Raw genomic sequence first — 23,975 nt, 5'->3', positions numbered from 1 at the left:
CTCAAGGGGGTAACTTTTTTAAGCAAGTGATGTAACAGATAAACATTGCTTTGCAAACCTGAGTCACTATTAATATTTGAAAGATAGCGTGGTGGAGTGCAGAGAGATAGAGACAGAGGCCATTAGTAAAGTATTAAACTGCCTCTCCCAGTTGTGTGACCTGGGCAAGTCACTAAGGGGATAGTAATGCTCACCCTGGGTATAGCTGTGGTGAGGATCAAATGAGAGAAAGTAGGAACATTCTACATGTAAATGAGCCTTCCTTAGAACTACTGGCAATTAGACCCATAAGAAAAGGGTAGGTGTCAGCTGTATGTAATCAGACGAGCCCAGATGACCAGGCACCAGTCACTTCAATTACATTCCCTCCCATGGGTGGCATCTCTAAAACCACTATCTTTGAAAACAAAGAACCACCCAGTAATTGCTTAAATTTCACTAACTCAAACTATTTAAGAGTAAAGCCATTCGATTTATTAAAAGCTTCACTTACAGCCATTCTTTCAAGAAATTTCTTAACTTGAATTAATAGTTGACAAGGTGTTGCCAAATATATCACAGTACTGCCAAATATTCTGTAATTAATAGATGGGAATTCTTTGCAATTATTACATCAACTATCCACACATGGGTGGATCTTTCTAAGTGCCTGAGAAGTTTGCTCTTTTAAAAAGTATCATAGTAACAACTGAAAATGTCTGCCACCTTAACTATCAAAAATTGCCAAATAATAGAGTCCAAATTAATAAAATTTTATTGCACTTGTTAATTAAAAGGATAGATGCAATTAAATAATGGTTCATACAACTATGATTCTTTGTAGTACCTAAAATTATCCCTATTTCCTTTACGAAATGGAATTATTTAAAGTGATTTCAAACATTTAAATAGTCTGCACCCCCTAACTAGAGTAGTATTTAACACAAAAATAAAAATCTAAATCTATATACATAAACTAAAATTAGTTCCAGTAAGTTACAGAAATGAGCACATACTACACAAAATGACAGAAAAAACAATAAAATTTTAAGTTAATTTTCAATTTTCTAATGAAATTTTTCCTGCAATTTTTAATTATTTATATATGTACTAGAGGCCCAGTGCACAAAATTTGTGCCGGGGGTGGGGGGGGAGAAGTCCCTCAGCCCAGCATGCATCCTCTCCAATCTGGGACCCCTCAGGAGATGTCCAACTGCTGATTTAGGCCCGATCCCACAAGGATCATCGGGCCTAAACTGGCAGTAGGATATCCCTCTCACAATCTGGGACCACTGGCTCCTAACCACTCACCTGCCTGCCTGCCTGATTGCCCCTAACTGCTTTTGCCTGCCAGCCTGATAGCTCCCTAACCACTCCCCTGCCGGCCTGATTGATGCCTAACCACTCCCCTGCCGGCCTGATCGCCCCTAACTGCCCTCCCCTGCCAGCCTGATTGCCCACAACTGCCCTCCCCTGCTGGCCTGATCGCCCACAACTGCTCTCCCCTGCCAGCCTGATCGCCCACAACTGCCCTCCCCTGCGGTGACCTGCCTCCTCCACCAGAACCTGCCTCCTCCGCGCAAGGTGGTGGAGATGCCGGGACCAGCCTCCTCTGTGCTGCACAGAGCCACGGGACCCCCAGGCCTCACCGCATGGAGCAGCCGCTGGGCCCCACCTCCGCTGTGTGCGCAGCCATCTTGTGATGGCCATCTTGTGACGGCTATCTTCGTGACGGCCATCTTGTGACAATGTGAGGGCGTGACGCCACCTAGGCTATTATTAGTATAGTTGATATATGTAAAAGATGTGACTGCAGAAAGAACTAAACATTTACATGCAGGTCCCTGCACTAAGAAACTGGTCAAGAATGCTGACTTGAATAGGACATGGCTAGGAGAACAGATAGGAAACAGATAGAGAGAACATATTGGGGAGTGTGTCACAGATAGAAAAAAGAGGTCAGAAACCTGTGAGAGCCCACAGAGTTAGGTCTTGAAGGATTTGGAGGGGGAGAGAGTTCAAGAGAAGAAACAGCAGGAGTTCCTGAATGGGGAGGATTCCTGAAGTCATGCAGTTGACCAAAATTGTGAGAAGGCAAAAGTAGGAGATTAGATTGGGGCCAGAGGGGCCTGAACAAGGAGTCGCTTGAATGGCATTCTGCTATGGGGCAGGAGGAGCTCATCTTTATTCCACAGGTAATATGGAGCTCTGGAATATTTCTCAGTAGGACATAACAGGATCATAAATGTTACTCCAGGAGGGTGTATCAGAATTTGGAAAGACTGGAATCTTGTTCCATATCTAGAAGCCTCAGTAAGCAACATGAGAGCATGCTCCATGATCATTCACCTTTGTGTGTTCAGTGCCTACCACATAGCAGTGCTTAAAATATGCTGGGTGAATGAATAAAAGTACAGATGAATGGGTGGGTGGGTAGGTGGGTGGGTGGATGGATGGATGGATGGATGGATGGATGGGAGGAAAGGGGATGAGTTCCAAACCTATAGAGTGAAAATGAAAAGAAGAACAAAAGGAGAGATCCCATAAAGTCACAAACTAGTAATTCTCTCCTGAACATCATACTGACGGATTCTTTAACAAGACACTAAGCTTAGGTGCCGGCAGCTCCTCAGCATTAACTTGACTATCTCCCGATAGTTTCACTGCTTTGCCAGTGAAGAGATGTCTTCTTGTAAACCTCTTTGCCAACCTCACCTCCACTTCTCAAAACTCACTGTAGGAAGTTTGTCTTTTCTATGAACTCATCCTAAGGAACTGGAATAAGAAAAGAGTAGAACTTAAGAGTATGGAAAACCCGGAGTCCTCTATGTAATATTTCTGAAAGCACATGCCACAGAACACTAATCCTATGGGATATTGAAATGGTGTTATTTTTAAAAAGACTTCAATGGTGAAATATGTATGGAAAAAACTGGCAAACAAAGCTAAATAACAGTTTCATTACTTTAAGATTTTTTGGAATGTATAATGTATGTATGATCTTCAAGAGGGAGAGGTAGAGTATGCTGTATTTCACCATTTGGACCATGAACATGTCTTTCCACAGAGAATCCACAAGACTGGACTTCTGAGAAAGTTTCCCTGGGACATGCTGCCCCACTGCCCTACATTAGCACCAAAGCAGGAGCACTTCCATGTGGATCATAATTATCAGGAAGGTTTCTTCTCTTTTGCCCAAAATTGGATCTTTCTTTTCAGGAGCCTCCTTTGTCTGCGCTGGGCAGAAAGACAAGGCCTGCAGCCATTTGGCCAATGCTAGGTGTGCTGACCAATGCCTACCAGTCCTCAATAAATACTACCAGACTGAACTAACACACCCATGATACACAAAATCCTGTGGCATAAGCTATCTGCATCAAATACAGACAAGGCACCCTCTTCTCATCCTACAGACAAAATGACAGAAATCCCTAGTAAGACAATGGAAGAGTAATACTGCTCTTGACACTTAATAATTCATGTTCACTGGGTATGGACAAGGAACTCAAGTAAAATCTTGTCCCCCTTCCCTGAGCCCTGGATCTGACCAATCTACGAGGCCCTGGGACAATGATGCTGTAACCATGGGTTTGCTCGACACTGGACCTCTCTGTCCTACACGGCTGAAGACCACTCACTGAGCCCCAGCAGCTAGCTGACAAATGAACATGATTAGGGATAGGGGACAAGGTCAAAGATTGTGCACCAGCAAATCCATCACTGTTGGAAAAGTAATTCCAAGCCCCTGCAGAGCAAACAGGGGCATCATCGCCAAAGAAATACAATAGCAGCATAATAGGACTAAAGAGTCAAACTGCTTTATATAGGATGTCAGAGCAAATAAAAGTATTCCCAACACCTACTATTTATGTGAAGGACTCATTTCCCCTTCTGAAATCTGGCTTTCCCATTAATTACACTCACTGGGCCCCACAGTGGTTGACAAATCTCCCCAAAGGGGAAACCTTAATTGTAGACAAAGAATTCACTTATTTACTCAACTCTGTCCCAGGCACTGCACCAGGAGCTGGAAATATATGTGAACAAGACAGACATGATCCCAGACCTCAAGGAGCTTTCTATGGCTGCCCCCAGTGTAAAATGCCAACATGCAGAAGCCAGGTGTTTGTGGTGAACACAGAAGGGGCTACAAGCAGCCTCATTGTGACTGACCAGCAGGCAAGTCCCACCTTAACATTCTAGCCAGTCCTGCAGTAGTATCCCATGCTGAGACAACCATTCCAGGGGAAAGGAATTGACAGGCCAGAGACTCAGGTCAGAGGGACACCTGGAAGGGTTTAAGCGCTCACATAAAGCACTTGCTTCTCTCCTCTTCAACTCCTCTTCTTCTCTCCATGCTCTGAAGTATGAGTTGAGTAGATTGAAGAGTAAGAAGTTCACTGTACTGAATTTGTTAAAAGAACCAAGGTGAACCCGCTGGAACATTGTCCACAATATAATTTATTTCCCTCTTCATTCTTCCTCTACATACTTATTTAGATTTCTTGAGTGAAAATCATGAATGACTGAGGGACTCTGTGAAAGGGCCCCATGCCAATCCTTATTCAGGAATATGATGAGACAGAACATGCCAGCCATGGGCAAAGTGGAGGCCATACCAATGGGAATCTTTTAGAGTCCTCTCTTCTGTCTTCATATTCCCTTGGGTCATGTAATCTAGGTACTCTTGTGACTCCAGTTATCATCTATAAGATGAAGATTTCCAAATCAATAGTCATCTCTCATGAGATACTATTTCCAACGGCCTCCCAGACAACTTGTCATATCCAAAGCTGCACGCATACCTCTCCCATAACCTGCCCCTTCACTGTGTTCCCCTTCTCGGTTCCTGGCCCTACCATCCATGCAGTTACCTGCTAGCAGAAATCTAGCATCTTTCCTGCCTCTTCCCTCCCTCTTCCCTCCCACATTCTGATTAATCACCAGGTTTTCCTAAATATTTTCATAATATACTTACTCATTCATTCATTCATTCAATATATACTTATTAAGTGTACTTACGTCCCAGGCAATGTTCTAGGTGACCCATCCTCATGGAGTTCACTGCTGTCTATTCCAGTGAAGCCACCAACACCTCTTGCCCATACTACATGTAGCCTCCTATCTTACTCCTGTCCAACCCATTCCCTCCACTCTGGATGAGGGAAATTCTATTGAGACACAAATTTCATCACTGCTGTCACTTGCTCAAAATCCCTTAGTGTCATCTACTGCCCTCAAGAACTTGGAACTCCTGGTCATTGTCTCCATGACTCCCATGACCAGGCCAGCCTCTCAGCTTGTCAACTCTCAGGACTCTAGATTCTTTTACTTTCCTTAAACCTCTTTCTCCATTCTGAGCGTTTCTATATGCTGCTTCCTCACCCACAACCTCAAAATCCTTGAACGATTGAGTATACTATTGCTCCTTCATATCTTATCTTCAACCTCACTCTAGGAAGATTTTTCCTGACCCCAAACCTGGTCAGATCCCACAGCACCCCTAAATGGATCATCTTCAGACTTGATTGAGATTTCTTTTTAACATGTCTCCTCCACCAGACTGTGAGCCAGTTAAGACAGGGACCATGTCTGTCTTGTTCAATAGAATGTAATGTCTACTTTGGGCCTCAGCATAACAAGGAGAAAAGCAGAATCCTTACAAGGTGCACCTTGGATGATTGGATGCCCAGTGGGAGTAGGGGAGCAGGAGAGCCAAGCATACCATCTGTAGTAATCACTCAGAACAAAGCTGCCTTAGAGGGAAACACCACTTAAAAGCCCCAGAACAGAAAGCAATCGTTATTTCCACTCTCCTTGGCCAAGTCCATGAACTAAGCCTTTTCAATTTAATAGGAACTTTGAGAAGTCAGTATTGGGAATGTCCCTAGAATAACAAGAGTTACTAACTTCATCATTTCTCTCTTAACCAAACTGTGTGCCTTCAAATAATAGCAAATAGTTCAGCCGAGCCTACGTTAATTCAGAAATACGGCCACCCTCTACAAGCAAGGGAAAAGCACAGCTGACACTTCCTCTTATTTCCTGTTAGCATCTTAGCTCTTTGGTGACCTGAGACAGAGTGGTCTGAAAGTATTATCCCAGCGAGGTCATACATCCCTAAAGTGAGGTAATGCCACGAGAAGTTATGAATTGCCTCAGGGATCGCAGACACGTGTGATTTAGAATTCATGTTTAGATGGTGTCTCCACTTCAGAAGTGAATTCTGGCTCTGATTCTTCCATTAATCCAACTGAATGACCTTGAGAAGGTCATTAAGCCTCGCTGGGCCTCATTTTCTTCATCTGTAAAAGAGGGCATTTAGCTAAATGGTCCCTCAGGTCCCTTCTAATTAAAATTCTAGGATTCTAAATCTCTCAAAATAACAAGATCCATTTAAAAGAGTTTAGGCACAGGATATTCCTTTTTCTTTCCTATTTTTCTTGAACCCCTGAATTCATATTTTTCCTTTTTCTCCTTCTATAAAGCCACCACTGTTGTCCCTTGCCTTTACCATAAGAGGCTTAGAAAATTCTTTGGCTAATGGGACAATCTTAGAAGTGGCCCTTCCTAAGCTCTCCAATATTTGCACCACCAAGAACCTGGTGCCATCTTTTTTACTCCTCTATTATATATTTATGCTTGACTTTAAAGGGAAAAACATGAATGTTCTTAAAATTCTATTTCTATGTTCTTTTCCATTGATTTCTGATCTTTCACCGTGTACTTCCACACATGGTATTTTATCCTGAGTTTCCCATAAAACAGAATCTGAAACAAAGACATACATGTAGGTGAATCTAGTGGGCATGTGATTCCAGGAGGTAGGAGTGAGGGTCAGAGAAATGAACCTGGGGAGGTGGAAAAGCCGACAGAACAATGTGTTATTGAGTTGGCCACCACTAAGGGGACTGGTATTCAATCATAAAGAACATTTTTTGGAGTTTATAAAATACATTTTATAACCACTCACACAGGGGACAAAGGAAAAAAGTATTTATTCATCAACTCTCATGTCCCATTGGTCTGGTGTGTTCATTTCCCCACACTTCTGGTTTGCACATGTGTGAGTGAGTGCTGAAAGGATTTATGGGATGTCCATGCAGCCATTATCAGAGAAACCCAGAACTAGAAGCTAGAGACATGCGTGAGACAAGGCCCTTTCATAATGCATAATGCATAAGCTGTCAGAGTGCTCCAGCAATCATTAGAGTCAGATGTGGGCCAGAGGGTCTGGAATGGTGTACTAGAAGTGTCCCATACATAGAGTTGTCATCACCATAAAGCAGTTCTCAACCTCAGCGCTGTTGACATTTTCAGCCAGATAATTCCTTGTTGTGGGACTGTTCTGTGCCTTGTAGAATGTTTAGCATCCTTCCTAGCCTCTACTTGCTATATGCCTGGCCTCTACTCACTATATAACAGCGCCCCCTCTACAAGTTGTGACAACCAAAAATATCTGCAAATACTGCTAAATGTCTCCTGGGGGGCAAAGCCTGAGAAGAACCAATGATGTATTATGTATCCTATTCTTGTCAATTCCCTGTCTCTCCATTTTATACCATATCAAAAGCAGATTCCAAGTAGACCACTGTGAGGGATATTTAGGCCTTCTGCCTATAACTTAATGTATAGGCTTTACCATGAAATATTTCATGTAAATAGATAATACCTTAATAATAAGGAATGATATGATTTAAATTTCAAAAAGCTACAAGCAGACTAGGTATAAAATAAAAATGACAAAATTATATTCTGGGGTTTAGTTGCTTAAATTAGAAGGAGTTAAATAAATTTTTTTGAAATCTAGGTCTCTAAGTTAAGGGCTCAATATTTTTGAGACAAGGATCTTTATCCCTGAATTATACACATATGATATACCAGCAATTTCACATTCAACTTCAAGGCCTACACTCACCCACCTAAACCCATATAAGGACCCCCCCGACACACAGGAAATCATGTTAACTATAGTTGATGAGCATCTATACTGTTTCCTGTGTTTAGCAATTATAAGTAAACTAGATGCTCTCACAATCCTAATCGCTCACCTGCCTGCCTGCCTGCCTGGTTGCCCCCAACTGACTGCCCCCGCGGGCCTGGTCGCCCCTAACTGCCCCCCCCCACCGTCCTGGGCACCCCTCACGGGCCCCCCGCCCCACCCGCCTGGTTGCCCCATGCAGCCCTGCTGTTCAGACCGTTGGGCGTCCCTCACTAACCCTCTTGCCGGGCTTGGCATAGCGAGGCCATTCTTGTGAGGTGTGGAGGCAAATTTGCATATTACCTCTTTATTATATAGGACTAGAGGCCCAGTGCACAAATTTGTGCACAGGTGGGGTCCGGCCAGCCCACCCCAATGAGGGCCAATCAGGCTGGCTGGCGGGGGGAGAGAGGCCCCAGATGGTTGGCCAGCTGGCCTGCCCCTGATCAAGGGGAGGGCAAGCCTGGGGGAGGGGCCACGGGCAGTTGGGAGGAGCCGATCGGGGCCCCGATCAGGCCAGTTGGCCTCCCCAGTCCGTGTCATAGCAACCGATTGTTCTGGTCATTCCGGTCTCTTGGCTTTTATATATATAGATGCTACTATGAAGGATCTTCTATATGTCTTTGTCTCACATATATACACATTGGTGTTGAGTACATATCTAGGATGGAATTATTGTGTAATAGGATATATGTATGTACAGCATTAATAGATATTGGCAATCATCTTTCAAGAGTGGGTATACTGATTTGCACTCTCAACAGCAATACATGAGAATTTTAGTTGATCCATATCCTCCTCAGCTCTTGGTATGATCAGTTTTATTCATTTTAGACATTCTGTTTGTGTACTGGTATCTTATTATGATTTTAAATTTTATTTTCCTGCTGACTGAGATTAAATAACTTCTAACATGTTTATGGACCACTTGGATATTTTCTTTGGTTTAGTGCCTGTTTACAGTTTTGCTTATTTTCTATTAGGCTGTTTTTTAATATATATGTATATATGGGATTCTTTATATATTGTGAATATTTGCCTTTTGTGGAACATGCATTATGAATGTCATCTCTCTTTTTATTATTTTGAAAGATGTCTTTTAATCAGCAGAAATTCTTAACTTTAATAGAGCCTATTTAATCCACCTTTTTCTTTATGGTTAGTGTTTTTAGTTTAAGAAATATTGGCCTACCCAAAATCATAAATATATTCTCCTAGGCTTTTTTCTACAAGCTCTATTGTTCTACATGTCACATTTAGATCAACAATCCATCTAGAACTGACTTTTGTGAGTGGTGTGAAGTAAAAAATCCATATACATTTTTTCCCATAAGACTATTTTTCTTCACTGCTCTACATTGTTATCTTTGTTGTTATCGACTCAATACTTGAGTCTCTTCAAAATTCATGTGTTGAAGCCCTAAGTCTTATTGTGATGCTATTTGGAGATGAGGCCTTTGAGAGTTAACTAGAGTTAGATGAGACCATGAGGATAGAGATCTGGTCCAATGGGATAGAGCCCTTATAAGAAGAAACACCCAAGAACTAACTCTCTCTCTCTCTCTCTCTCTCTCCCCCCCCCCCCACACACACACACACACATGAGGACACAGGGAGAAGGTGGCCACACACACATGAGGACACAGGGAGAAGGTGGCCATCTGCAACCCACAGAGAAAATCCAAACACCAACCCCAATGACCTTGATCTTGGACTTACATTCTTCAGAATTGTGAGAAAATAAATTCTGGTTATTTAAGCCATCCAGGCTATGGTATTTTGTTGTGATAACCCAAACTAATACATTTATCATAAATCAAGTATCTGTTTAGATTAGTTTCTGAAGTCCACTGCAATGATTTATATGTATATCCTTGTATCATTATTTCACTGCTTCTTTTTAATGCAATGGAAATCATTTATTATTGCTCATGTTTTCCGTAGGACAGATATTTGGGAGTGGTTTGGAGCACTTCTGGCTAAGGGCTGCTCATGAGGTTTCAGCCAAATGTCTTTTTTGGAAGTCATCTGAAGGCTTATCTTGGGCTGGAGAATCCACTTCTAAATGGTTCAACCAAAGGCTATCAAGTTGGTGCTGGCTGTTGGTGGGAGGCCTCAGCCCCTGTCCACATGGGGCTCTTCACAGAACTGCTTGAGTTTCCTTAGGCTCCCCTGACACTGAGCAATCTGAGAGAACTGGGCAGAAACTGCATTAACCTTTTATGGCAGCCTGAGAAGTTCATCCCCCAGACCATTCCTGATTCAATGTAGGAGGAGACCAGCAGGACGGCAGAACCACTGGGGGCCATCTTAGAAGCAGGCTACCATAATTTCATTTACCTAAAGTCCAAAAATAGGCAAAATAAACTATATTTCTTGGAGGAAGGGGCACTTAGGTGTTAAAACTGTATAAGAAAAGAAGGCAATGATTACCATAAAAGTGGTTACCTCTTTGAGGAAAGAAGCTGAGTTGACAAAGATCATTATTTGTAAAAGAATAGATTTATGTTTTTTCTGACATGTAATATATTTCATGATTGCATTTTCCTTTTTAAAATTTAAAATAAAAGAGAACTGACATGACAAACAGAAAGTATTATTTCTCTTTCATACCTCAAATATATACATATTAATTATTATATATATATATACATACACATATACATATATTAGAGGCCCAATGCATGGAATTTGTGCAGGAGTAGGCCTTCCTTCCCCCAGCTGCCAGCACTGGCTTCCCTCTGGCACCCAGGACACTGGGCTTCCCTCGCAGCCCCGGCTTCATCCGGAAGGACTGCCGGTCTAATTAGCATGTTACACTTTTATTATTATAGATTCTTTTTATTTCAGAGAGGAAAGGAGAGGGAGAGAGAGAAAGAAACATCAATGATGAGAGAAAATCAAGGATCGGCTGCCTCCTGCACACTCCACACTGGGGATCGAGCCCTCAACCAGGGCATATGCCCTTGACTGGAATTGAACCCAGGACTCTTGAGTCAAACCAGCTAGGGCTATATTAATTATTTTTAAAGGCTAATTTAAAGTATGGTCAAAAGAGGAGTAACAACAGCATCAACAATTAACACTAATAGTAAAATAAAATTATTTAATTATCAATTAATTGTTATAGTCTTATAATAATTACTAGAGGCCCAGTGCACAAAAATTTGTGCACTGGTGGTGGGGGGGTGTCCCTCAGCCCCACTTGTGCCCTCTCACAGTCTGGGACCCCTCGGGAGATAACGACCTGCTGGCTTAGGCCCACTCCCGGGTGGCAGAGGGCAGGCCCAATCCCTAGGTGCAGCCCCTGGTCGGGCTCAGAGCAGGACCGATCAGGGGGTTGGGGCACCGCCCCCTGTCACACACAGAGCAGGGCCCATGGGGGGGTTGGGGTGCCGCACCCTGTCACACACAGAGCAGGGCCAATCAAGGGGTTGGGGAGCTCCCCCCTATCAGGCACAGAGCAGGGCCGATCAGGGGGTTGGGGCACCTTCCCCTGTCATGAACAGAGCAGGGCGGATAGGGAGGTTGTGGCCCTGCCCCCTGTCACACACAGAGCCGCAGGGCGATCAGGGGGTTTGAGTGCTGCCCCCTGTCAAGCTGCTCCAGGGGCCAGGAGTCCTCGCGGCTCCACTGATCCCAGTGCTGGGAGGCATATTACCCTTTTACTATATAGGATAGAGGCCTGGTGCACGGGTGGGGGCCGGCTGGTTTGCCCTGAAGGGTGTCCTGGATCAGGGTGGGGGTCCCGCTTGGGTGCCTGACCAGCCTGGATGAGGGGATAATGGCTGTTTGCAGCTGGTCAAACCCCCTTCAGGGTGGGGGTCCCCACTGGGGTGCCTGGCCAGTCTGGGTTAGGGGCTGAGGGCCGTTTTCAGGCTGGCGGGTAACTGAAGCTCCCAACCTCTCCTTTTTTTCTTTTTCTTTTTATTCTGGGATTTATTTACCTTCTATGGTTGTCACTGGAACTGAGAGCCGGCTTTAGCTCTGAGGCTCGGCTCCAGCTCTGAGACCTCGGCTGCTGAAAGCAGGTATCTGGGTTTGTTTGGGTTCTATAATTGAAACACTGTTGCAACTCCAGCTCGGCCCAGCTGGCTGAAAGCATGGGGTTTGTTTAGCTTCTATAATTGCAACATTGTTTCTTAGAGTGCAAACTCAGAGCCCAGCAGCGGCAGGCGGGGAACCTTGGCTTCCTCCTTCACTGGAGCAAGCAAGCCTCCTGTTCACTTCAGCTGCCTGGCTGCCGGCCGCCATCTTGGTTGGCAGTTAATTTGTATATCGCCCTGATTAGCCAATGGGAAGTGTGTCGGAGGTACGGTTAATTACCATGTTTGTCTATTATTAGATAGGATTGAGGTCTGGCAGTATAAATCTTCCAGTTTTGTTTTTCATTTTCTTCTATTTGTCTTGCCTATTCTTGCCCCTTTGCATCTCCATGTAAATTTTAGAAACAGCTGAAACTGGTTTGGCTCAGTGGATAGAGCGTCGGCCTGCGGACTGAAGGGTCCCAGGTTCGATTCCGGTCGAGGGCATGTACCTGGGTTGCGGGCACATCCCCAATAGGAGATGTGCAGGAGGCGGCTGATCGATGTTTCTCTCTCATTGATGTTTCTAACTCTCTATCTCTCTCCCTTCCTCTCTGTAAAAAATCAATAAAATATATTTTAAAAAAAAATTTTAGAAACAGCATTTTAATTTCCATAAAATTTTATGCTGAGATTTTTATAGCATTAAATTATGAATCAATTTAGAAAGAATATGCCTTTTTAGGGTATTTAGTCTCCAATCCATAAACATGGTGTGTCCCTCCACTGATTTAGGTCTTCTTTTATTTCTCTCAGCAATGTTTATAGTTCTCTGTGTAACAATCTTGCACATATTTTTGTTAGATTTTTTTTCCCCTCTGGATATTTGACAGTTTGATGATATTTTAAATGGAATTTGACCCAGCTGGCATGGCTCAGTGGTTGAGCGCCGACCTATGAACCAGGAGGTCAAGGTTCGATTCCTGGTCAGGGCACATGCCCAGGTTATGAACTTGATCTTCATTGGGGGGCATGCAGGAGGTGGCCAATCAATGATTCTCTCTCATCACTGATGTTTCAATCTCTCTCTCTTCCTTTCCCTTCCTCTCTAAAATCAATTTTAAAATGTATACTTTTTAAAACAGCTTTTAAAAAATAAAATAAATGGAATTTGTAGATATTTTTAAGTTTTGCTTTTAATTTTTTTGTGATTGGTATATAGAAACATAATGGATTTGGGGGTATCAACTGTGTTAGAGATCTTGATTAATGCACTCATTAAACATAATAGGCATATCTCATTTTAGTGTGCTTCATTTTATTGTGCTTTGCAGATATAACATTTTCATCAATATCTAGGCAAGACCCACCACTAGCAATACAGTATTTTTAATTTAAGATATGTACTTTTTAAATACATAATGCTATTGCACACTCAGAATACAGAATAGTATAAACTTTTATATGCACTGAGAAACCAAAAATTTCGTGAGTCTTGCTTTACTGCAATACTCATTTTAGTGTGGTGGTCTGCAACCAAACCCACAATATCTCTGATGTTTGCCTATACATTGGTGGAGGAGGCATTCTGTTCTAAACAAAATGTCATTTCTACCTTTCAAATCTTATATTTTTTTGTTTCCTTTTCTTGCCTTATTACATTATCTATGTAATTGGACAAAATTAAATAGAAGTGGTGATAGTAGTCATCTTTATTTCATTCTTGATCTCAAGAGAAAAGTTTTCAATATTTAACATTAAGTATAATGTTTGTTGTAAGTTTTTTGTGGCTACTTTTTGTCATATTAAGGAAGTTTCATTCTATTCCTACTTTTCCAAAAGTTTTTTATTATTTATTGTGTTAAATTTTATCCAATTATGTTTCTGCATCTATTAAGAATATTGTATGAGGTTTTATTTTATTCTGTTAATGTGGTTAATTATATTGACTGATTTTTACATTTTAAGTCAACCTTGCATTCCTAAAAAAACTCCTAGTCATGATGTAATATCCTGTTGTACATATATCACTGGTTTTAGTTTGCTATGATTATGTTCACAATTTTTTAATCAGTGTTCATGATAAATAGAAGTTTACCATTTTAATGTAACCCAATTACATTAAATTATTATTTTCCTTATGTCTAATGCCCTTGTCATGTGATGGGATCTTTTTTCTTTCAGTGTTTAGAATTTACTACTGAAGCTGTCTGGGTCTAGAATATTCTTTGTAAAAAAACTTAATTATTTAATTTCTTTAATAGATGTAGGACTATTCAAGTTTTCTATTTCTTCCTGTTCTTGTTTTGGTGAATTAAATTAGACATAATGTGACTTCTCTTTTGCAGAAATTCCCATAATTACTCGCAATGATCATTACTTATGTGTAACAAATGATTTGGTCTAATAACGTATGTGTGATATAATCTTTTTTATTCACTCACATTTCACATTTTTGGTACTCTTATAAATTCTAAAGCTATTATTTCAAGTTATTCACTCTTTCAGAGTAAAAATTAACAATCATTGAAAGCTGGCCTAAGTAGCACAAATCTTTCATCTTGGCTGCCATAACTACACACACAGCTGAGTTTGCTTTAAATATGATCAATCGATTAACAAGTACATATTATGGCATATTAAAATAGATCCTTTCAAATCATAAAATCAGGTGGGAAATTCACCATACAAGTCATAAATCGGGATTTAATAAATGTAGGAAAATTACAGATTACCTAAACTAAATACATTTTTCAGACAAAGAAACTGAGGCTCACAGAGGCTAAGTGGCTTCTCTAAGATTATACGACCAGTAAATGGCAGAGCTGACATTAACAACCCAGGCCTCCTGGTTCTTGCCCTAGCAATCTTTCCATTCAAACTACACATTCCATTTGGCATGAAGAATGACTAAGCATACTGAAATCTGGTCCACAATTCTTTAAGACCCCCTAATAACAGGAACCATGTCATAGTAAATAACATTTTTAGGCTTTTGTGTCTTTTTAATCACTTTGAATTTTAAATGACTATCTTCTAGCCTATATTGTGTTTCAGAACCCATTTCTCAACTGTACAAATACAGCAAGTCTTATCTGCCTAAAGACCTTCTGCTACTCCACTTTTCTCGCCTTTCTACCCACACCATGCACTGTCCAAATGCTGCTAAAATTATATTAACTTTCTAAAGTATAGCTGATTATATTCCAGCTATACTCTAGGTTCTTGGTGCTCAGGGATGATGATAATAGATATTTATATTATCTGGTGCAATGTGAAAAACATTCAGTAAATACGTAAGTGACTGAAAGACTGACATCGCATTTGGATAACCTGGTGGTTATAAGTGTGGGTTAAGGAGACATCATGCCTAGGTTCACATACCAGCTCTGCCACTTATTACCCGTGTGGCCTCCGGTACGTCGCTTAGCTTTTCTGGGTCTCAGTTTCCTCAGATGTAAAACAAGGTGAATAACAGCACCCACACAGAGTTGTTAAAGAAAATAAAAAGTCAAATGAGATAATCTGTTTAAACAACACCTGCCTCATAATAAGTGCTCAAAAAATATTAGCTGTGATGAGATTATATCATTACTGTTATTAACTACTCTTGTCCTGCCATTCACCATCATTCCTCCTGTCCTTGTCCTAAATGACTTGGAAAACTCCAAATCTGAGGGTTCAGTGAACCTCTTCTTTGAGAAATGTATCTGCTACATAAATAGTAAGTCATCCAAATCCCATTAACTCTAGGTAATTTTATTTAATAATCATATTTTAAAAGTTGGACACACAAATAAGTGGCAAAGCAATTTTGATTAAATCCTGTTTTCTCAATGGCTACTTGGAATACAGCATGCATATGCAAGCCCTAAGAATATTGAATAACAGATAAAATAAATAATGGTCATAATGCAAACCACATTCTGATTCCCATTTCCCTGCAAGTATGATTCCATGTAAGAATTATAAGAGCCAAAAAGTAACATGCTTATTAACTGTGGGTTACTCAGCTTTATACATAGAGCTTAGCAGATCACGTGAATGTTTCCACATTCTCAGCTAAGCTAATGGTTCCTTAGAGCCCCGTTCCTATAACCTCTTAAGAATTTCAAGATTTGCCTGAAAAAATATATCATATTTCCATGACCATGCCTGAACACATATTTGGAACGCTCACTGAAAGCAAACTATCCTGGAGGACAGGAAATGGTCATTGTTTTCAAAGAAAGGCAAGACGCTCCTGCACACAGGAAATCAAGCCGGTCTCAGGGGCTTGATCTCATCTCCCTCCACACAAACCTGCATGTCCTGTGTGGGCCCTGCCCTCCACCTCACACGTAGGAACATGCTGGGGAATAAGAATATGATCACTTACCATTTAAGGTCAAAGACGTTTTATTCAAAACTGCCACATAAATGCATCCAGAGAAATATATTCCCTCCTTCTTTCACATTTCATTTCATTTAAAAGTAATCAGGGACTTAGAGGGATTCTGGGCTTACAACAGGCAACTTGTAAGCCTCTGGGAAAACCTGTCCAAAGACTCAGATCTAAAATGTCGTTTCCTAGATACACTGTTTTCTGCAGCAGAGCTCGGTAAAACTTTCATTAGAAAGTTGCTGCATTTCATTTTTTCCTTGTGAAAAAGAAAATAATGACTCTGATAGTTTTATTGATTTTTATTTAATTCTTGGGAGCAAAATGCTGTTATAGGGCTAGTCTGAGATTGAGATATAAAAATCCTGGTTCGAGTCCCAGATGGTTACTTTGACCAGAGATAGACAAAGTGGGGAGACCCAAACCTGCCCAACCACTGCAGAGGACTGATGGCAGATCAATGGAGCCGAGCGCTATTTCATTTGTAAAGCAGCAAAGACCAATGAACTAGTAAGGTCCTTATTTTGAATGTCTTTACTTCAATAGTCAAACTTGCAGGGGAGTAGGGCAGGCCTAGTGTTTTGACTCCCTATAACTCGGTTCATGCAGAAAAGTCCTTTACTGGCACAGTTCTCTTTGAATGAAGTCCCAAAGGCTTGGATTCATATTAAAATCTCTAATATGAGAAGAATTACAGCAAGGTTACAATATAATTAACCTGAGTTATCTTTCAAACTCTTGCTGATAGGTAGCCTGCCACTTCAGACTATGCTCATGCTGTGATTTTTAAAATTAGCAAAGAATGAGTTTTCATATTCATTCAAACTAAAAGAATAAGTGAATCTTTGCATAAAAAGGCGTCGGTTAATACTTTCAATTATTTTCTAATATTATTCTTATAACAGTGTTTTTTTAATGACTGCTCTGTATGGCAAAGCCTTATTCTGTCGACCTCCTAGAGTCTGCAAAAAAGTCTGTGATTCTTACTTAAGGATTATGATGAGTCCCTTCACTGCTTGGAGAGTGAAGAAAAAAAAAAAAGCAAAATCAGGGCTATTATCCTGTGTTTATAACAAGTCTATTACCATAGTAACAACTGTGATGTCACAAACCCAATACCAAGGGCCAAATTCTGTCTCTGAGTGGGGAAGGGCAGCTTAGCCTCGGAAATCGGGTAAAATCGGATGCAAACATGTGTGGCCAAAGGAGGGTCAATGCTTGTGGTGATCACCAAAGCACAGGGAGTTCCCCTTCTCTAAAGAAAAAGGGGGCAGGAACAGAAAAGCAGATCTGCAGGCACAGAAGTAAGCTACACCCACACTTCTGTATGCAGCTGTGCAAAAGGCGAGTGGAAATCCAAGAGCATGTGGTATCACCATGTTCCCAATCACGAGTATTCCACTGGGCCCACAGCCTGCCAAACGTGGATGGGGTCCAGTGGTCAGCCTGAGTACATGAAACACGCTCTGGAACCAGCGCCTGACCAGACAGAGCCCTCTGGTACCTCAGAGAAGCAGCAGCTCGCCTCATGATGGAAATCACTTTCAAACCAAACTGGGGTTTCACCCCTACTAGGTTACCCCAGTTCACAGAACCACTGATTCTCAGGGTGAGAGAACTCATCAGGTCTTCCAAAAGATGTGGACTTTTAAAAACTAGCCTTTTGCAGGAATAAATTGTATCCCCTGTCACTGGGGAAGTAGCAGATTAATAAGTATTCTTGCTAGAAGAGCAACTCTATGTTAAAAAGTATTGGATTAGGAGTCAGAAGACCTTAGTACTATACTCGTCTTGGCTCAAGTACTTAGAAATCATGTGACCCTGATAAAGCCATTTAACCAATTTGAGCTTCAGTTTTTTATTTAATACTATCAAACATGCTAATTCCCAGGGTTACTGTAAAGATCAAATTAAATAAAATAGCAAGTATCAATGAGTTTCATAAACTGTAGAGGATTTAATACAAACATAGGTACTATTACTAACATTTTCACATGGCCAGTTCACAGTGCAACAATAATTCAAACACTAATCATTATTTTCTTTCCAGGAATCCAAAGCACACATAGGATCCCCATCTTTCCTCTCCTGAGAGGTGGACACTTGCATGATACAGTCAACTCTAAATTATTCGGGGGCTGATTATAGAGGGGCCTGTTGCTTCTAGACAATCTACCATCTCTTAGTTCCCCCTCAGGAATGCCATGTTAACCTACAGATGGCTATAAAACTCTCAGTGCGAGTGCCTCAACTCTATTATCCTGAATAGCAACTCTGATAAAAGTTTTAGCAAAAGAAAGAATTGAAATGATTAACTAGACAGAATAATTTGTGGACTTTACTTATCCACAGAGAACTACTCACATAACTGCCTGAGAGACTATGGTCATGGTCAGACAGGTTGGGACTCATTCAGCAACAAGGTGGCCTGTGCTGTCTTATATATGGGCAACAGGAATTTGAATAGTATTCATTTATTCAACAAATGTTGGTGGAACACCCACTATGTGTCAGAGCTCACCACATACCCTGAAAACCCCACTATTTCCTGGCCCTTGTTACTGTCCCTTATGCTATCCACAGAGGACTTTGGCAAAGCTCACAGCCTGACTCTTAGAAATGCTATTCACCTTCCAGTTATCATGAGACTTTTACCAACCTTACCCTAATGCAAGGGTTACCAAACTATGTCCCTGGACAAATCCTGCTCACTGCCTTTTTTAATATAAAGTTTTATTGGAACCCAGCCATGACCATCTGTTTATGTGTCATCCATGGCCGCTCTCCTGCGACCACAGCAGAGTTCAGCAGTTGTGATAGGGACAGTACAACTCCAAAGCCCAAATTCCTACCTGGCCCTATATAGAAAAAGGTTGCTAAGCCCTGAATTAGATCATATGACTAAGTGAAAATTCAACTCTCCTGTACATTTCTGCTTAGGAACGAATAGGTTAGGTCCTTGAAAGCAGAGAACCTTTCTGTATCTTTGTCTTTTCCTATAGAGCCCAGAAGTAGGATCGAGTCGGGTTGAGAGCAGATACAGAAAATTAAACACGTCCGTCCCTACATTTTGCTTTGAACAGATGAGCGCCTTGGAGTCGCATGGAAGACAGCATAAAACCACTGGTGTTGGGTTACTCTGGCTTGTAATTCCTCAGAGTTCCAACGTCTAAGACTTCCAAGGCTCAGTTTTTGGCCTCTATCCCTTTGCATATTTATTTCCTGATCTGATGTGGAATTAGAATTAAATAGGAGCTGTGTGCTTGAATTCCACGTGGCTGGCTCAGCAGGAAACTCCAGGGCAGGTTTTTTGGCATGCCAAACTCATGTTAGCCTCAGCTATGCTAATTTCTAAAGCTGTTTGCTTTTGCTCAAATAAATCTTAGAAGGGAATTTGCATTTGGATGCACACCTTTCATGCACAAATTATGTGCATGATAACTCTAGGGCCGACTGAAAATTGGAAAAAGGAAAAAATAAATGGCTTTTGTTTGGCAGGCACCATGTTAAGGAGCTTTGCATACATTTTCTCAACTCAGGGACACAGCAAATCCCCTGGCCTGGAACTGCGATCCCCATTTTACAGATGGGGAAACTGAGAAGAAGAGAGTTTACGTAATTAGTCCGTGTTCACAAAGCTGGTAAGCAACAAAGCTTAAATTTGAACCCAAGCTGCCTAAGTCTGAAAGCTGTGTTCTTTGCACTGAGTCGCACTGCCTTAATGATACCCTCATCACCATCATCACTCACCTAAGCCACTGGACATCCATTCAAGCATGAACCTTACATTTATAAAATTAGTCACCCTTCTTCTTTTCAGTTGGCCTATGCAAACTGGGTCTTGCAAAAAGCCATTTAACTTGTTCTTCAAAGTTCCTTCTTCTAAACCCACTTACGAACAACCTAGATTACCCATCTCTGCCATAGAGTTCTTTCTGATTCCTAGAAAGGTCTTTGAGAGCCTCACAAAACTGCCCATTCCTTTAGAAAGCCATAGAGGAGACCTGGCCCTCAAGACTACCAACCAGGCTTACTTCTTTTCTTGCTAACCAGTCAGTGTAGAGCCTATTTTAAAAATTATTTTATTTTTATTTCAAACAGATGATTTCAGAGAAGGAAAATACGTTTTTGTAGCCAGTGGCAGAAAAAATTTATTGTAGGTTGAAAGTTTACAGCCTAGGCCAGTGGTCGGCAAACTCATTAGTCAACAGAGCCAAATATCAACAGTACAACGACTGAAATTTCTTTTGAGAGCCAAATTTTTTAAACGTAAACTATATAGGTAGGTCCATTGTTATTAACTTAATTAGGGTACTCCTAAGGCTTAGGAAGAGCCACACTCAAGGGGCCAAAGAGCCGCATGTGGCTCGCGAGCCGCAGTTTGCCGACCACGGGCCTAGGCAATAGATTGGAGCTTTTGCTTAAAATAGCAATACTACTTTAAAGAATACATGCATTAACATTTCTTATCTGTGAAGTTTCTAAAAGTTTTTCCAAAATTAACTCGAGCTTGATCATTATTTTTAAGATAGTTAAAACAACTTTCTATGAGTCATTATTGTTAGAAACCCCAGTCATGACTTACCTGCTGGTGGCTTTATGAAAGGTGGTGGAATTAAAGGTACAATAATGGGCACATTGCCATGATCCTTTGACCCTGCAGGTGAGTCACTGAGTCCATTTCCTGTGGCAAGCCCCGAATAGCCTGTGCTTATATTGTATGGTGAAATAACACTGTCCTCGGGTAATTTTGGTTTTGGCAAAGAATTTTCTGTAAAAGAAAAGAAATCACATTCAACATGACAAAAGAACTTTATTTCCCTTATGACCGCATTTTCTCGAGTAAAATAGCTCTGTAGCAAAACATATTTTCCTAGCAAACCTTTAAACACTTTACCAGAACTCTACAAACCATCCAGGACCTGTTCAGGCTTGTTGCCATAAATTTCCAATGGGCTCCTTTATAATTTGCCCTGCTATGATAGCTAACATCCCAATTGCATCATGATGATGAATTTTAGCACTATAAAAGCCCATAGAAAATTGAGAGGCAATTAACCTTTTCCATGTACAAAGTGATGTATAGCAGGCATCGCTCTCTGTCTACTGGGGGAAAGCTGAAAAAGTGCCCCACCCACCCAGCACTGTAACTAGGTCCCAGTGTATTATAAACTTGGTCCATAATATAATCAAAAGAAAAACAAATGATTAGGAACAAAACTGTTGTTGCACAGGATAGACCCATTAAATTAACTCATTAATATCAATTAAAAATGAACAAAAATGAAAATAAAGAAAACTTACAATAATATGAACTTGGTGAATTTTATCTTTGCATGTCAATCATTTAAAAAACAAACAAACACCTTAACCATAGAAAATAACTTTGTCCCTTTAGTCGCATATCCTGGTACTCCTGTTCCACAGAGGGAAAGATTATTACCTAGACCAAGTATTTTATGAAATATTAGTTTATAGAATATGAACTCATAACTTGTATTTTTCATTTACAAGTGAAATTGATACTATTGCCATAATATGATGTGTACAATTTCATAGAAAGCTTAACATAAAATTTGTCACGTACATTCAATTCCACATGCCTGCAGGACAGCTCATTTATAGTTCGTGGCTTGGCATATAAGAAGGAAAAGTGCTATTTTAGAGACTGGAAACAAAATGCATGAACAGGTAGTTTATGCCAATAGACTTGGAATGCAATGCAAATACTAATCAAATTGCCAATGACAACACACAACTAGTTTTACCCACATTTTATTAAAGTTCCTCAAATTGCTTCTTCACATATTCCTCTTCTTTTCCTGGACATTGCTTCCAAATTTAGGTTCATAAGTTCAGTATCCATAAAACACCTCCTGATGGTCCTAAGCTCCCTCATGATGAGACATCTGGTTCTGCTACCACCAGCAGAATCAGTGTTAATTCAACTCTGTCAAGCCTCTAATTTCCAGTCTTTGGCTGGGCTTTAAGGAACTTCTTATAGAATAATACACGATCCAACCATCTACTATGTTCTTACTCTTCTACCTACCCTACCCACAGGTGTTGGGGATGTGGGAAGGGTAAAAACTTCAAACACGAAACAGAAATAGGGCTTTCCTTTAGAATTCCCACCAAAAAAAATGGGGGGGTCGGAGGAATTACCAAAGTAACCATCATACTCTCTTGCATCTGAAAATCTAAACCTAGCATCTCACGTCACAGAAAGCACCAGTCTCCAACAATTCATATATCAAAGGGCTTAGAAAAGCAGGAGAAGTTAGCAAACATTATCCCTTTCTATACATTTGTGGACAGGACTAGAGCACTCAAGGTTCCTAGCCCTTGTCTAGCTAGCTCTCCCGTTGCTGGAAGGAGATCAAGCTGTGTCTACCTTTGTTTTATGTTGTGCTCTTACATTCCGTGGAATTCTGCTTATGGGAAAACACCACTGGGGACGTGCGTGTAAATCAACCATTGGCATAATCAACAAAATGAGTCCCAAAGCAGCTCAATTCTGGCAAGTTGAGATAGTTAATCCTTCTTGGCATGAGCACAGGCACATTAAATGTCATTACCTTTGAGAACAGAAATGTGCTGCCGGCTCTCTCCATCTGTAGGGTAGCTCCTGAATTCAATATCTTCACCATCTTTCAATTCAACCTTATCATAGCCATACCAGCCAAGGAGTTCATTCATGGTGTTTTCTGCAAAGTTCTGAAAGAGAAGCATAAGCTACTTATTTATATAATTAATAACTATTTGAAAAGAATGCATAAATCAGATTCCATTTGCACTACCCGTTTACTACCAGCCTCTACCCACCTCCCCTAGGGGCATGTTCATTTTTCAAATCCTGTTCAAAATTGTAATGCATTTAAATCTCAGGATGGCACGTCAAATTATGACAGGCCTTCAGACATTTGCAATTTAAAGATAATAAGAAAAAGGGCATTAATTTTGCTTACAAACAAACACAATTTTAGCATCTTCCTCTGCAAAGTGTATACCACACTAATACAAAAATATTAAAAGGTATAGCACAAAAACAGCTAAAAATGTTTTTGAAAATGAAAACAACTAATTGACCTTTTGTGGCTCAGATTAATGTAAGTTAGAATTGCTTTCTAACTCATCTCAGATAAAGCAAAACCTCAGCAAAGAAATTATTTAATTGTCAACACTACCACCCAGAAAGCTAAATAGGCTACAAGGTTCTCCGTTTATTTTAATGAATGAAGAAAAATTTTATTAATAGTAACACTGAGTGACAAGGGTTTCCCTTTTTTACTTTTCCTTTTCAAGAGTATTCTTTAAAAATACATGCATAATTTGCTTTATCAATTTCATCAGTGACAGATTCTTCCTCCATGAAATCAAAGGACACGGTGATTGTCTTTTGACATGTAATATGAAAGTACCAAATAACTTTAACATTTCCAGTCAACCCAAATTTTGGATAATGTATGACAACTTTCTGAGTTATAAATTAATATCTAAATATAAGGTGCTGTTGTTAGTATAGAGATCAAACTGAAAATAATGGATCTACTTGGACAGATTTAAAGCCTTCATATCAGGTGACTATGTTTTATGAATTTGTCAACTG

The 23,975-nt window shown here is 40.7% G+C and overlaps 1 protein-coding gene across 1 annotated transcript in view; it reads right to left on the bottom strand.

Annotated features, from left to right (window-relative positions):
• SOBP (sine oculis binding protein homolog) overlaps positions 1 to 23,975 on the bottom strand; it is a 140,103-nt gene that overhangs the window by 103,026 nt on the left and 13,102 nt on the right. The window contains 2 exon segments of the mRNA XM_023761765.1: positions 20,952 to 21,137; positions 22,945 to 23,083. Coding sequence (XP_023617533.1) covers positions 20,952 to 21,137; positions 22,945 to 23,083 — 325 coding nt within the window.

The sequence above is a fragment of the Myotis lucifugus genome, unplaced genomic scaffold (genome assembly GCF_000147115.1).
Source record: "Myotis lucifugus unplaced genomic scaffold, Myoluc2.0 scaffold_216, whole genome shotgun sequence".
Lineage (NCBI taxonomy): Eukaryota > Metazoa > Chordata > Mammalia > Chiroptera > Vespertilionidae > Myotis > Myotis lucifugus.
The sequence above is the reverse complement of the archived record's forward strand: the minus strand, read 5'-3'. Positions and strand labels throughout refer to the sequence as shown.